This window comes from Pleurodeles waltl, chromosome 2_2 (assembly GCF_031143425.1).
Source record: "Pleurodeles waltl isolate 20211129_DDA chromosome 2_2, aPleWal1.hap1.20221129, whole genome shotgun sequence".
Lineage (NCBI taxonomy): Eukaryota > Metazoa > Chordata > Amphibia > Caudata > Salamandridae > Pleurodeles > Pleurodeles waltl.
The window spans coordinates 1,073,799,796-1,073,816,039 of NC_090439.1; the positions used below are offsets into that span (position 1 = coordinate 1,073,799,796).

Here is a 16,244-nt window from a genome sequence, read left to right on the forward strand (position 1 = left end):
CGGGTGTTTCCCCGGGAGGCTGGAAGGGTGGGGAGCCACTTTTGTTGCGGGGGTGGGGGGCGGTTTTGTAGCAGTGCAGCAGTTTTAAAAGCAATGCAGAATTCCTTGTATATCAAACAGTTGTCTTATGTAACATTTTCTATACACTGATTGTCTCTGTATGTGTGTGTGATGTAAAGTGCTCCAACACTCTAGACTGTTAGGGTAGGCAAGGTTCTGTAACAACATTAAATACATGTGAGAGAGGGGCTATGCAGAGTTGAGAGGCACTGTTAGAGGGTGATGATGAGGGAATCATTGAAGAGCCCCAATAAAGATTGCTTTGCACTATAAGGTCATCATTTACTATGCTTTAAAAAAAAATACAATTGAATATATAATAAAAAATGTGCTTTAGAATGTACCGTTGTTACAATTTTTCCCAAATGTATTGGAAGGGGTAAATGGGAGGGGGGGGGCAGGCAAGCAGCATTATAGTGGTCAGGCTCGCTTGTTATGCACCCTGTGGATGCTGGTCTAACAAGATTTGCCAGGGCTGCTTTGGGTTCCCAGTCCGGCCCTGTGTGGAAAGTGACTTAAGATAGCGCCATACCTTTGTCTTTTGTTGAATGGGATACTCCCTTTCTAGTGCTGTGTATTCTTTTATATGGGGTAGATAAATGCTCTCATTTGAGCAGCATCCTTTATTTCTAGCTGCGAAAAGCACAGAGAATCTAGGAATATAGAGTCTCGTGTTGCAGGTGGACACTTTGGGCCTCTTTTAAATTGGTCGAAAAAAGAGAATGAAGGATTTTTTGGGTGTTGAGCACAAATTGTGATTACTCTGTTTTGTGCCTACACTTACTATCAGAAAGGTGGCAACGCAAAGGAAACATTTGCAGACGTAATGTGCGAAAACGGGCACAAATACTGTTTGCTCATGTGTTTCCCTTTTTTTTTTACAATAACATCAAGGGCACCTGGGGCAAATGCAATATTCACTGTGGATGTTTTGTCCAAGGGTCTTAAATACCCTTCGGTATACAAACAGCTGTTCTGATTAGGTCTTCTTATTTTGGATGCCCAAGGGTTAGAGCACAAAATAAGAGCTGCTGTTAATCCCACCTTTGTGCAGGAGCTGGGAACAAACACATCTGTTGATGGAGTTCATTGTGGTTCTTGTTTATGCTGCAGACTTCCGTGTTTTTCTCCTGATCTTCCGCTGATGGATCTGACCGGTTCCCAGTCGGTAAGAAAGTCGCCTAAGCACCCCTCAAATCCCCTGCAGAATAGGGAGCTGGAGTTTGAGGTTGAAGTACACCCCGCCTGCTTCCCTGCTGGCACCGTGTGCGTGACGTGCGTGAGGCGTGTGTTCAACATGGCAGGCGAAACTGCAGCTCTAGTGTTTAGGGCAGCGTTTGAGGGATCCCCAAGGATTTCTGTGGGGGATTGCGCAGATCGCCACTCCAACACCTTGGGTGCTAACAGTGCTGCAAAGGTTAACAGAAGACCCAAACAACTTTTATAAATTCTGCTCTCTGTGTATATGACGCCAAGGGATTGCTAGGGCACTGAAGCACATGCAACGCTACTTCGTTCTTCTTCTGTGTGGCTTTCAACAGTTTATATAACTGTCCTTGGTAAAAACAGGATTTGAGAGCAGCAGTCAAATAAATCAGCAATTATCATTTTTGCTTCCAATCCTATTGCTGTATAATCCCGCCGAACTAAGGTCCCTTGCAGACTGACTGATATCTGTTTGTCTAAGCTTTACTCGCTGCTGTGGGCAGCTGTGTGACCTCTAGCTAACGAGGTAGAATATGGGAAGTGCCGGGCGCATTTAACAGCAGTATCAGTATCTCCTTAAGGATTTGGGGGCCCCGGGCAAGACACGTGTTGGGGGCTCTTGTAAAGAAAAGTTCAGAATTGTATTGCCAATTTCCTCCTATTTTAAGCAAGCTTGATACGAAGAAATGCAAAATGTGTAAACTTTCAGAATCTTGGTTCCACAAAAGTAGTTGAAATATGTTTTGCCCTGGACCCCAGACAGAGTCAGGGGTAGAGGTAGGCATACATGCAGAGGTTTTAGATGAAGATTAGACTAGGCAGAGGTCACAAAGAAAGTTAATTCACCTTCTCATGGTGCCCCTTGGAAGATGAAGGCCCTGGGCAGTTGTGAGAATAAATGTTCTGTTGCACCAATGTGTCTTTCAAACTACTTGCTTTCAGGGCATGCTGGCCCAGCATCTTCTCTGCCTTGGTACACTCAACTGATAATGGTATAGCGGTTGTCAAAACTTTGAGAGGTCTCATGGCCCACAGCCTCTAATTAGCGTCAAAGGCTTGTTTTTCCAAAGTAAATGCAATCATCAATGTTTAACCAAATCTTTTTGATATTTAATTAACTCAAATGTGATACATTATTCACAAAGTCTAAACTGCAAACAAAGTCTAAAACATTTCCCTATGCCTTAGTGTTTACATACTGTTTTCTTATGGAACATTCGTATTTTAACAACATGTTTGGTGTTGGTCCAACTACTGAACATATCCCAAAAGCATTTCGGTTTTTCAGGTCCTGCATCAGGGGGAGTGTACTGTAAATAAATGAATATGAATCGGCCACTGAACGCATACTGACCGAAACAAAACATATAAGAGAAGTAAATGGCACAGTTGTGTAAGTACCAAAACGTTAGTACCAAACAATAATCTTCAAGTGTGATAGTTGGACTTGCATGCTGTACAGGCACTAATACCAATCTGTGTGAACCAGTGCTGCGAAGTAAACTTCCAAGTCAACATGGAAGAAAATAGTCACACGCCACCCGTGGGCAGTCATTTCATTTTCCAGTGTGTCCAATATCCACAAGTTCACCGAAACAGTATGAACTTAATACCGTCAGGTCAGGTCCAAGAGTGCCAAATCCCAAGCATATACAAGGTCTGTAAATATCAGATGAGCACACGCTCCCCAGCCACCCCTGTAATTTCTACTATAGGTCAGACATGCCAAGTGCTCTGAAGGGTACCGACACTGCCCTGGTAGGCCAAAACCCATACATTTTTATGCTGTGCTAACATGCATGCTCTATTGTTATCAGGCTAAGAAAGAAGACAAGTGCTTACCAACAGAAACAACAAGCTTGTTCAGTGTTTAAACCGTGACGGGTTCCATTTGTCACTCAAACGCCTCCTGTTTCATTTTTAAAATAGCAGTAACCGATCCCGTGTTAAAACTGTGCTCCGAAAGCGGCGCCATATTGGAAAATGTTTGATAAAGTCTCTTCAAACTTCCAAAAAAGTGAAACAAGCATTTGCAATGCAACGGGTCTCGCATTCCTCCGAGTTAGAGCTATTAGCAGTTGTAAACTCCCATCCAGACTTTTCTTGCCACATTAAATGGAAAAAAAGAGCGCGATCGCGCTGCTACAGTTCACTCGTAGTGAAACCTATTGGCAAAAGTGCAATTATCTACGTAACCGGCAAAAGTGCAATTAACTATGTAACAGGGTCGATGTCATGCAAAGCGCTCAACTTCTGCCAAGAGAGATCGCGCTGCAAAAAAAAATAAAAAGTAGTCCAAAGTAGTCCACAAACCGGTCCGAAAACAGCGAGCCTCGCATGTTTGAAGTACTTGGTCGCTGCGCTCGAGAAGGGCTAAGCACCGGAAAAGGCATGACGTATGCATGTTTTCCACTAATGAAAGCAATCAGATTTTAAAAGGCAAACCCACGAGCCGATGAAAGACACTGACGTGACATGGATGGGGCTCCGAGCCCTTTTCTAACTACTAAATCGCCTCGCAAGCGATACGCATGCACAAGCGCATGCAACGCAGGCTCAAACCTAAAAATTTGTATTTCTTTAACACATAGAAGCTTTGACATTATTGAGGCACATTATAGCACTCCACTGAGAAGTATTTATTAAAAGTGATCACTTTGCACAACTAATAGTCTGAAGTCGAAAGTGCTGCTTTCATACGAGATAATGAAGAAATATGATTTTGGTGAAATAAAATATTTGCCTAAGGTCACGCAATATAAGGCGGAAAGCTGTGAATTATCCATTGTTTCTGGTTTCACACATTACAGATCAGCCAGTAAATGGGTATTTATTTGTCTTTATTTATGTTGGGGTTTGATTTTACCTCTTAGTGCATTCTTCTACAGTTTTTTAAATATAAAGCAAACTCGAGCGAAACATTCCACAAGGTCACATGCATGGGGAAACTTAAGTGATACTCTGGCGGTAACTTCACACCCCAAGTAGAGGGAGGCAAGCAGAAGCCTATTGGAAGCTTGGATCGTTATGGGCTCAGGGTTCCAACAGGGCCTCGAGGTGAGCCCGAGCCAGGCTTCAGGTTCGATCCTGGCCCAAGCTTTCAGTGTCTTGCTCACCTCTGTGTAAACGTGTTACATAGAATTGAAGGAGTAAATGCTTGCAATCAGCATACCCACCCAAGTGTAGCAGGTTTCATTCATTACCAAGAAGCATCTTGGTTTTCTCTTCACAACCTCTCAAGCAGGTCACGTTATGATTGTGAGACTGGGCACTGAAATCCGCACTATCTTGAAAAGGTTCATTTCACAACTCTCCTGTGAATCCTGATATTGGAAAGTCTTCTTTAAAGTGTTATGAGAAACCAAAAACAGTACCTATGCAAATAATGTTAGTGTGTGATATAGATAAATGCTGGTGAAACTGCGCGTCCCGTAGTGTTAAGCTGTTTTTCGACACATATCTCAAAAGATGAATACATGTATACGAATATGTTGAATTAAATATGGTTAAATAAAACGATGCCCTTGCCTTCAAAGGGATATTTCATAAATGCTACTACCAGTGGCAGGCATTACAAATAACGTCACAGTTGTCAGAAGCTCATAATAACAAAATACTTCTCCGGAGGTAGACAGTATGGCACAAATTATTGAACACTTTATAGCCTATGGGACTAAGGGGCAGATGTATCATTCTTCACGATAGCGATGACCTAATTGTGATGTTTTGCGAATCGCAATTAAGTAATCAATATTGGAATGTATGAAACTCCAAGAGTTCCATACTGCGATTCGCAAGGGCTCGCAAATGGACCTACCTCATTAATATTCATGAGGTAGGTCGCAATTTTTTTTAAAATGCAGCCTGTTTTCCTTAAAGGAAAACAGGGTGCGTTTAAAAATGTAAAATGAAAAGTTTTCTTTTCATTATTCAAGAGTAGGTAGGACCACTGCCTGCTCTTAAAAAACGTGCATTCACAAACGGGAAGGGATCCCTTGTGGACCACTTCCCCTTTGCAAAAGGGTTACCACCAGTTTGAAATTGGTGGTAACTGCGATTGTTTTGCGACCGCATTCACGGTCACAAAACAATCATACATACCTCTGCGATTCGGTATTAGGAAGGATGCCCTTGGCATGCCCCTGCCTAATACCGAATCGGTATGTAGTCACAAATCCAATTTGCGATTCGGTAACAAGTTACTGAATCGCAAAGTGGACTTGTTAGATACCAAAATGCATTTTTGCGATTGCAAACGGCCCAGATGTTTGATACATCTGGCCCTAAATGACAGACTGGAAATGTTGTGTTATTTGTAATGTTGGCTTTGGGTGCTAGACATTATATACTTAGGCCGTTACTGTGGCTAGTGACGGTCGTGAATAACTACAGAAAAGTGCAGTTTTAGTTTACTGTTGTCTAGTCTCAGACACAAATATGTCATTATTTTTATCCGGTTTTGTGGCACTGTTTTTTAATTAAAAAATATTAAAACGTTTAATATCTTGCTGAAATATTTACAAAAATGACACTGATTGGAGCAGAAAACATGTTTGCGAAAGCGTTCCTGCCTCAGGTTAATTTCCATAAGTATTTGTAAAGGGTACACGCTCCCACAGGTTACTTTAGTGAAACCCCTTGCCCTGGCTCCAGGCTAGATCTGGAAAGATTTACAGCCATTTCCTGTCACTGGCACTAGGTGGCGTTCTGCTCCCCCTGCTAAAAAAACAAAATTAAAAAGAAAGTTGTGCACAACAACCAGGTTCAGATGGCATTGTATTGTCATCCATGAGGCGGCAAACAAACCCTGCTGCAACATCACAATGCATGAAGTGGGGCTTAGGGACAACTTTACTTGAAGGAATACCCGGGGAGTCATTCTGCATGGAAAGAAAACAGCTGTGTTTTTTAGGGTTTAGTGAAATGTATGCACTCTCATTGAGCACATAGCTAATTGTCCATGAAACTATCCTTGAACTGTGATGAAAGTACTTCATGAGTGGACTTGAACAACTGCTTCCCAAGGAAATGCCGTAAAAAAGATAAAGAAGGGCTGGGCCAGAGCCCCTCTTTCTCTTCTCCTTCTTTACTACTTTTGTGATTACATGCGGTGCTTTTAGGCAGCCATACTAAAGCTATCGGATTATTCCCAAATCCCGTTCCCTTGTTGACATTTGGAAGTGGAGTAAGAAACATTAGATCAGGTATTTATTATATAAATTGGAAGGCAGTGTAACCCAGTTTTCATCATTATTTGCAGCTGCACAACATTACAGCGTATTTTACATATTCTTTCAAACCTCTCACCGCTCTGCACAGTTTTTCACCTGACTTTGTGATTGTTCTAGCAGCCTGCCAGCAGAACCTAAACAGCCCTATGCCGCCCTGTTACACCAGAGAGTAAGTAACCTGTGCCCAGCGTGGGAAATCCGTGCAAGCACACTGACACGCTGTACCATTTTGCTGACAAGTATGTTCTGCCCCATTTGAGTACTCAAAGATTGCCAAATAGTCGACCGAGATCACCAATCTATCACAGGTGTCCGGAAGGAACGTCGTTTAGTGTTCTCGATTACTTGATTGCAATCTTTATTGCTACCAGGAAAGTGGGTAGGTAGATTTGTTTTGCAGATAACATCAGAAACCTTTGCACATTCTGGGCAACCTTTTCGTCTGCTGAAATGTTCTGTCCTGATCTGTTGCATAGTTGTCATGTGTCAGAGTTTGCAGTCTGACAAGACAAGCATGGTTAGTAGCTACAGATAATTCCTGAGATTAGCCTAAATCATCCCATCTGTTCTACTGAGAGCGTTCAGGGAAGTATACTGCAGCCTCTTACTAAAGTAGTCAAAGATTTTTCCCCATTGGTCGTATGGACTTTTGTTAGTTGACATGAAGCATTGAAATGGAGTTGACAGCAATAATACATTTCGGACTAGGGAAGCCAGTGTGACTCCACAGTAGAGACTGGGAATCAGTGACTGTAGTTAACATGAATGTATTTCAGGATATTAATAAATCCAGTATATAGACATGCCAGGAATGTATTGAAAAGGTACAGCAGTACAGCTGGCAAACTGAAATATCTCATTAAGTTCTGCCGTAGCTAAATAAAGTACAGAATATTCCCAGCCACCCTAAAACAGAAACTGAGGATTAGAAATAGGTGTTCCATAAAGAAACTTCTGTTCTCTCGCCTATATGTAGGATAGCTATAAAATCATCTACTTAGGACTCTAATTAGGGAGCTTAGGATGGTTCATGAAGGTGTCAGCATAGTGAAGACTGCAGTAGAAGTCTCACAGAAAGAGTAATACATGTTTAGCATGAGGCTTCTTACTTGAAAGGGTAAAGGAAAACAGAGAGGTTTGTACCCCTCGGAGTCTAAAGGGGATCTGCCTAATTGCTACCTGTGTGAACATCAGTTAAAACACAGGAACTTCAGCAACATTCATATCTTTTCCCACACCACTGGGAACCAATCAATCATTACTGTGATGTGCTTTTGCAATATCACTTAGGTTTCCAGAGCATCAAAGGTGAGACAGTACCTTCAACCTTGAACGTCTCACATTCCTGGTACAAGATGTACAGGATGCTTCTTCTCCCCATTAGCCGCATGTTCTTTGCGAAGTTCTGCTCTTCAAGCCTCACTGTCTAATACATACAATACTCCTTTCTCTAACTAACGAAAATCATGATAAGGCTTCTGCAAAGATAGAAAGAACACTCTGGCAAAGAAAAACGCATTTCAAAATGAGGCCTGTAGTCAGGCTAAATTAACTGTTGCTTAAGGAATAAGTGCAAAGCGTGCAGAAAGAAATACATATTTACATATGCAAATATAACTGGAAGTGCAAATGTAGACTGTGACTAATTAATACACATCAGCCTTTTCAACTGAACATTAGTGCACATGTGTATAAGTCTCTTAGGGCCAGATGTAGAAAAGGGTTTTACCCATTCTGTGTCTATGGGAAAATGTGTTCGTACATATGGCCCTTAGTCTCTGCAATGATTACATTTCATTAATACGTTTAAATGCTTCACACAAGTTAATAAGATTATGGCACACAGTAAGTATAATGTCAAATATAAGTATACGATTGCACACCTATGATGTGTAAAGGATGAAGTCTGTTCTATGTTGCTCTGAACAATTGTAGTAGCAATAACTGGTGTGAACACATTTTGCACAACCCATTCTTCGACTATAGAAAGTAATAACCTTTCATAGGGCAGGGGCTGTCATATGTTCTTAGCCCCCTACAGTCAAAGAAGGTTATTTTCAATATTTCTTTTTGCCATTTTCTGTATTACATTAAGTTTGGGTGAATTTATGAGTGTGTTTCTCAGTACCACAGGCACCTTATTGTCAATGATCAGAGATGTAATTGTGTGCTGATAAACTCTATCTCTATTAAGAACACAAGCAAAAGCAGTCCACTGATACACAAGTTCTGTGGGTGGCATTCATATTTTTGTAATTTTCATATTTACGTTCGTTTTGCAGTGTCCTACCAATCCATATATCCACTCAGTCACTGGCTTCTCTCATTACATTAAATCTAAAAGGCCCGAAATTAACAAAGGTTTATATGTGGTGCAATCTAGAAGGTAGATCACATATTAATAAATACCCCTTTCTTTTTGACTGTCACAATGTATTGAGGGATATTTGTTCTATTTTTCGGGTTTATTATTATAATGATAGTGCTATTATTTATTATTTTATAATTATTATTGGTTATGTATACATGCATGTATTTATATTTTGCAAACCTAGCTGGAGGGCAGCAGTGCACTGTACAGGGTCAAAGGCAAAAGTACAAGAGTTGTTTCTTCATTTCCTTCATAAATTGGATAAGGATTACAGCAGTCTTGATAGATGGGTGTTCGACATTGGGTTACTGGTTGACTGGAGTATGAACCCTGGTCAAGCAGCAACCACAATCCTAGTCAGGGTAAATCACAAACACACCCTAAACTAATCTGTACTTACTTCTGGTAGCGTGGCCCAGAGCAGTCAGGCTTAACTTAAGGGGCAATGTGTCAAGTATTTGGGCAACACTTCAAACATTAATTGAGTGAAAGTACCACACAAAAAGATACCACACCCAGTTAGGAAAATAGAACTTAATTTAATAAATAAAACAAGACCAAATTACAAAATTTCAATTAGTAGAACTTGAGAGGAGAGATTATTTTTTAAAGAATAAACTGCAAAATAGTGCTTAGAATTAAGAAGCACCAATGGGGATATCTGGTCGTGCTGGACTGGGGCAAAGTCAAGAGTTGAGGATGCCTGCGATGGAGTGCGGGCTGGCTACAGAGACCATGTAGGCCTGCTGAACCAAAGTACCTTAATCGTGGTTGCGTCGACGTCGAATATACAAGGAGCATAGTGGAGGTGATGCATTGATCTTTCCTACGCAGTATCGAAGATGCATCGATTCTCTCCATGCAACAGCAGCAATACATCAGGTCTGAGATGTGCAGTTCCAAAGGCGATGCGCCAACATTGATCCGTGCTGGTATGGTGATGCATAGACTTCGATCCATGCAGTGGGACCAATGCGCTGATTCTGATCCACACAACAGGGGCAATGCACTGGTTCGGATCATCCGTGCTGAGGCTAAGATGCATTGTTCCAGTTTAGCAGATGTAGTCTGCTTGAAAGTCTTATGTCCCTGAGACTTCAATCAGGAGACCAATCAGCTGGCCCTTGGAGTCACTCTGGGTTCTGGTTTGGAGAGATGCGGATCCACTCCTTCTCACTCCCAGGCAAGGGGTCAGCAGGTCAGCACAGCAAAGCAGTAATCTGGCAGAGTAGCAGTCAAGCAGAGTGGCATTTCTTGTAGCAGCACAGCAGTCCTTCTTCCTTGCAGAGTATTCACAGGTCCAGAAGTGTACTAAGTCGGTGGAGTCTGAGGTCTAGTACTTGTACCAATTTGTGCCTTTGAAGTGGGGTGCCTTTGAAGTGCACAGAGTCCCTAGACTTGTTGCCCTGGCTCCAGGCTCACTACTTGGCTGTATATACCCTTTGGGTGTGGACAGGCCACAGCCTATTCTGGTGTAAGTGAGGCTGTGTCAGGACACAGATGGCCCATCAAGTCACATCTAAGCTCCCTTTGTGTGAGATTGTCTAGGGGCAGTACACAAAGACCAGCTGCTCCCCACCCCGGACATGTGATCAGAGAAATGGCTAAGGCAAGAAAAATTGCACTTAAAAGTCTGACTTCACCATAAGTTGTGATTTTAAATTGTGATTCCAGAGATACCAAACTTGAAAAGCTTATCTCTTCCAGATTGTGAATTGCACTTATGGGATGTAATTAGGTAATCCCAGTGTCAACCTGTGGGAAAAATAGGCCTTGCAGTAGTGAAAAACGAATTTAACAGGTTTTCACTACTAAGACATGCAAAACTAACAGTTACATGTCCTACTGTTTGAATACACTACACCCTGCCCCTGGGGCTGCTCAGGGCCTACCTTAGGGGTGGTGTATATTAAAAAGGAAGGCTTGGGCCTGGCAAAAGGGATATTTTGCTGGTTGATGTGGAAGCTCAAAACTGCATACATAGAGTCTGCAGTGGCAGGCCTGATTTATGTTTAAAGGGGTGCTGAAGTGGTTGGCACAATCAGTGCTGAAGGCCAACTAGTAGCATTTAATTTACAGGCCAGCACTTCGGGGCACTGCATTTGATGTATGCAGGGGGGGCCACGCTGCAACCCCGTGTCCCAGGAACTGCCACCCTCCTTGGGCAATCATTTTTTATGTGTGCCAGTGTTCTTCCTTGGGCCGCCTGTGCATCGGGGACCATCACCTCCCCAGGGCAAATGCTGTTTAACATGTGGGGTTGGGGCCTGCATGCCCTCCTTCACGCCCCAAGGACCGGTACCTCCCTGGGGCAAACGCTCCTTAATGTATACAGGGAGGCCTGTGTGGCCCTTGCACCCAATGGACCGCCACCTCCTGGGAGCAATGAATGTAATGTATGGAGGTGGGCACACACGCTCACTCCTCTGGGACCACCACCTCCCCAGGGCTTGAATAACTTAAAGCAGGGGGTCTGTCATGGACCCCTGTGGGCCACCACCTCCCCGGGGCAAAATTGAATGAAACAGGGGGCTACAAAGCCCTTCTCTTGGAGCCATACGTTGCCCTGGGGACTGCAACCCTTCCAGGGCTGACTCCTGCTACACCTGAGGTGCCCACCCTCGGGAGGTAGTTGTTTGCTTTGCTTGGCTCCTGCCACGCAAAAGCAAAGATAATTCCAATTTCAGCAAGCGGGAGCTGTCAAACAGCTCCTGCCCGCTGAAAGTGAAGTTTTCATCTCTTTACCTGCACACAAACATGCGTGTAGGATAAGTAATGAAAACATTGCTCCCACAAGCAGGGAGCTGCTATTTAAAGCAGCTCCCTGCTTGGAGCAATTCCAGCTCCCGCAGGAGACCGGGGACAGCTGGGACCACAGAGGCCTTCAGGCTCCCTCCATGGTTCCCATGTCATGCAAGTGTGTTTGCGGCTCCACCTTGTAAAGTTACCTGATGAAGACACTTGAGGAAGAATCACATTGGCAAATTTACAGACACAAAAGGTTACTGAAGACATTTCCTCGATGTCCTTAATGCAGGTGTAGTGTAGGAGATGGACTATACATTTACCCAAAGGGGTAGTTGGGTAGACATTTTGCACAAAATGGTGGCTGTTCTTGGATAAATACGCATGGCAGTATTCATTTTGGCGCGATGTTCATTTCACAGAAATTAAACCTCAACGGGAAGCACGTATAAATATAAACAAAGCAGGTGCTCAAGTTGAAGCTCCACTTCTGTAAAATACTAATCATCTAAATTTCTTGCACATAGTTAAGACAAAGCAAGCGTTTTTTCTCTGTATTTCGACCTTGTAAAGTTACCTGTGAACCTTGATGGAGGTGTTTGCATTCTTGCTTCTTTGAGCTCAATCTCTCTTGTAGTGACTGTAGGGAGTGGATTCTTTCTTGTCAACTGCTGCTGAGACCCAACCTCGTCTGTGCGCGACGTGGTGTTAGGTGGTCGTAGGGGGTTGGCTGCAAGGCCTGGGGCAGGCCAGACCTTGCGGCCAACCCCAGCCATGCATGGCCGAAGACCATGCGCGGCAGTGGTAGGATTATCGTATAGTAATTAATATTACTTTACCTTAAAAAAAAAACATAGAAATTCATTGAAAAAAACTAAAGTTACAGGGACGTTATGGTTAGGCTCACATTTTAAACACACAATATCATAGAAATTCAGCAGTTATAGTTGGCACACAAGTTATACTTGCTTGAAATAACTCTGACTGTAACTTGCTCCCTAACCATCCACTGCTAGTTAACCTATATAATTACATTACTTGTGACATCTTTTATAAGATCATTGAGGTAGCATTTGCAGTAAAATTATTGAGGAGATAAATGTGCATGGCGGGGGTGCGAGTTATAGTTATCTTAGGGCACAAGTTATAGTTACTTGAAGTAACTAAGTATAACTGCTGAATTTCTATTGTTTTGTTTGTTTAAAATGTGAGCCTAACTATAACATCCCTGTAACCTTTGTTTTTTTCAGTGAATATCTATCTATCTATCTATCTATCTATCTATCTATCTATCTATCTATCTATCTATCTATCTATATATATATTTTTAGAATCATGAAAAGTAATTTATTTCACATTGTCTCCTATGACGTTTTAGTGTTATAGCCATTGTTTGTTTATGGGAGTGTGTTACTGTACTTGTGGTTGACCATGTGTGGTGTTTGACTTACTGCAAGGCTGGGCTGGAGCGCATTTATGCCTGCTTTGTCACTATTAGGGCTGTAGTACAATTAGTAGCACATTTAGTGACTTGCAAATGTCTTACTCTTATGTGGGGGGGTGTTTTGTATTTGCGGCTTTCTCCCTGGATCCCTCCAAAAATATTTCCCTAAAACTCCCTCATTTCATAGAAACTATTGCCCATTTTCCAATCGTTTCCCCTTTCCCCTCCCACATTTACAACTAAAATGTATACCTGTGTTTGTGGAGAGGTGGAGATCTCCAGCCATAGGTTTGTTAATTGCTTAGACGGTAAGTTATACTGGTGGAGTAGCACTTCACGTGCTTCAAAATGCCTTTTGTCATTCTGGCTCTAAATAATTAGTCAGATGTAGCTAGGCGAGGAGCAATCGATTTGTCTTAAGTTAAAACGTAAGGTGGGAATCTATCACTCAGACTGATTGACACACCTCTGTTAAGGTTTCACATTTCATTGAATTGAATCGGGTTCTAACTTGCATTTTCCTTTGATCTGCAGCATTGCACCCCTGAGAGTAAGTAGCTGACAGATTGTATACCAAGGGGTGGGAAAGTAGGTTTCAAAATATTTCTCACACATTTTAATTGTTTCCTTTGTTTCCTGTAACTGCTTTTGTAGATAAATCAGCCACTCGATGGGGATTAACAGTGGAACACCTCTTTGTGTCGCCTTTGCAAGCCGCTGCAGCCAGAGCAACAACTTCACCACTTCTTCTATAGAAAGTATGAAACTTGTATTAACTGAATGGCAATTATGGATTTTTAACTCTAATTCACAGTAAGCCATCAAGCCATATGTTGGAATTTCTACCAAAAATAATTGTTTTGCTGGCACGTTCCATACCTGCACGAGAAGTTGCGGCGAATCTACTTGATTAAGAGGAAAATAAGTATTACGTGCATGAGGAACACACCGCAAGAAGCTGAAAAGAAGAGATCATTATTTATCTTTTAAGATATACGATAGTGTTATTATTTATATAGATAATATAGGAAGATATATTTTTGTGGGAATGAAAATGGCTCCCCAGAATGCTGACTCGGAATCTATGCAAGTTCAAGAGCTACCTGTGACTCACTTAAAGAAAGAGGCGAATAAGGAAAATGAGAGTCGCGATGAGACCATAAGTGAAAGTTCCATTGACCGGATCCCTATTCGCTTATGGGTGATGCACGGTGCTGTCATGTTCGGCAGAGAGTTTTGCTATGCTATGGAGACAGCCTTAGTTACACCTGTATTGTTGCAAATAGGTAAGTGGAACTTATACATTATGAATCTCATGTTTTCTTTTTATGTTTTAATTAGACCTAATGATACTGCACATTTACAAAAGAATAGTCTGATTTTACTGATTGCAAGTGGGGGGTATCAAATAGTAGTGTGGTTGAATGATTCCATTTCTTGCATTTAGAGAGATTTGCACCTGGATGTGATGTATTTTACTGTTACCTATTGTCTCCTAATTGTGAGTTGCCTCTCCTGCGCTAGAGGTTTCAACTACCCATTCAACTACCCCCCCTGGCGCTCTGGGACCATGCACTTGTTGGGATGTCCCCAGTCTCAAAACCCAGATTCCTATAGTAACAGATGGTCTATTCAGACCATATTGTACTATGAAGGTGTGCCTCTGACTTGCAAAAACACCAATCAGGTCAGACCAATCTGGGGTTGACTTCACCTCCTCCATAGTTCTGACTTTTTTGTTTTGGTATTGTCTTGATCATGTGAAGTACCTGACTGACAAAAACTTTGGAGTTCACCAGTGGTTTTAACATGTTATGTCTTAGTCTCACCTCCTGTTCTCCGTCTGCAAGGAAAGCCTGAAATCAAGTAAGGGCTTTTCGCTAGGCTTACTCTCTTGACACCAGTCAATACAGTTGTACGAGGTGGACCGCATTGTCAAAAAAAGGAGACAGGATTATGATGCAGAGTAAGCCCATGCTTGTGAGTGCTGAGATATCTTCTGAGATAACCACAGTTCATTTGTAGGTCTTGGATGCGAAAGAGCTTTTGCAGGACCTCCTTTAGCGCTGGTGGCGCCTGGTGCGACAGTCTTTTTTTATCCCCACCCCCATGACCTCCTTCTCAGAGTTCCTCACTACCACCCGGTAGAAGTACCCCTCATTTCTTCATAGCCCCTCTTTCACATACATGTAATTTGATTTAAAGCATGGGTAAAGGCTTGCTTTACTATTCCACTCAGCAATCCACATAAAACACAGACCAGTTCTTTGCAGTAGGCATATTAATCTGCAGCACTACCGTATGGTGAGTCAAAACTGCCACTAGACAAAACTCTGATCTCTCTCTCTTTCTAGCAGGAACTTTGCTCTCAATGGTTATCTTGACATTTTAATTTCTGTCTGAAGGCTGGGCACACAGGGAACTCTGCATCAAGTGCTTTTAAATCCTATGGTATTGTTAAAAACAGCATACCCCCTCTTACTGCCCCTTCTCCAGGTCAGTGCCCAGTGTGGATGCACTGCTCGCACACCCCTAAAGCTGGCCCTGACGTTTTGTAGATTACACTAAAAACTTACAGTGAGCTTAAAGCCTGCCTATTACTTTCATTAATTGGCCTTATTGTTACTCTATTTCTTTAATTCTTATTTGAGGAATTGTCTTCCTCTACTTTTATTTTGTTTTTATCTCTCCTCTGCAGCATAGCCTCTTTGCCATCATTTTTCGTATCTGATTTAAACGTTTCACTGTTCACATTTAGGAAGTAGTTTTTTCATGCTGGTTTTGTAGCTCTCTTCTTCATGTGTTGCTTCGTCCCCAAATGCATGCCCTGTGATTTGTGTTGCTCCCTCTCCCTCCACTTCCTCTCTCCTTCGTGTGCTGCTTTCATATTAGATGCCTGCCAACAACCCTATGCGCTATGTGTTGAGCCGTTATCCCTCTTCCCAGCTTTTTAAAGTTTCATTCCCCTCCACGGTTTAAAGGACACCCATTGCTCCCATTGCCTACTCCCCTTTGCTTCCCTGCTTTCTGTTGTCCTCGCCTGCTACTATGTTGCTCCCCCAGCTTTTACGTCCTTGAAATGCTTTTTTTAAACTTTTTGGATGGCCAGGCAGCTTCAGTTTACTGCTTGCTGGGCACTCCACTTTGAAAAGTGTACTTTTGGGCAGTTGGAAATGTATTTGTTCAT

At 42.4% G+C, this 16,244-nt stretch overlaps 1 protein-coding gene across 1 annotated transcript in view; it reads left to right on the top strand.

The window, feature by feature from the left end:
• Positions 1–16,244, top strand: part of SLC45A4 (solute carrier family 45 member 4) — a 223,536-nt gene that overhangs the window by 70,211 nt on the left and 137,081 nt on the right. The window contains exon 2 of the mRNA XM_069220831.1: positions 13,712–14,343. Coding sequence (XP_069076932.1) covers positions 14,106–14,343 — 238 coding nt within the window. The 5' untranslated portion in view covers positions 13,712–14,105. The remainder of the gene's footprint in view (positions 1–13,711; positions 14,344–16,244) is intronic.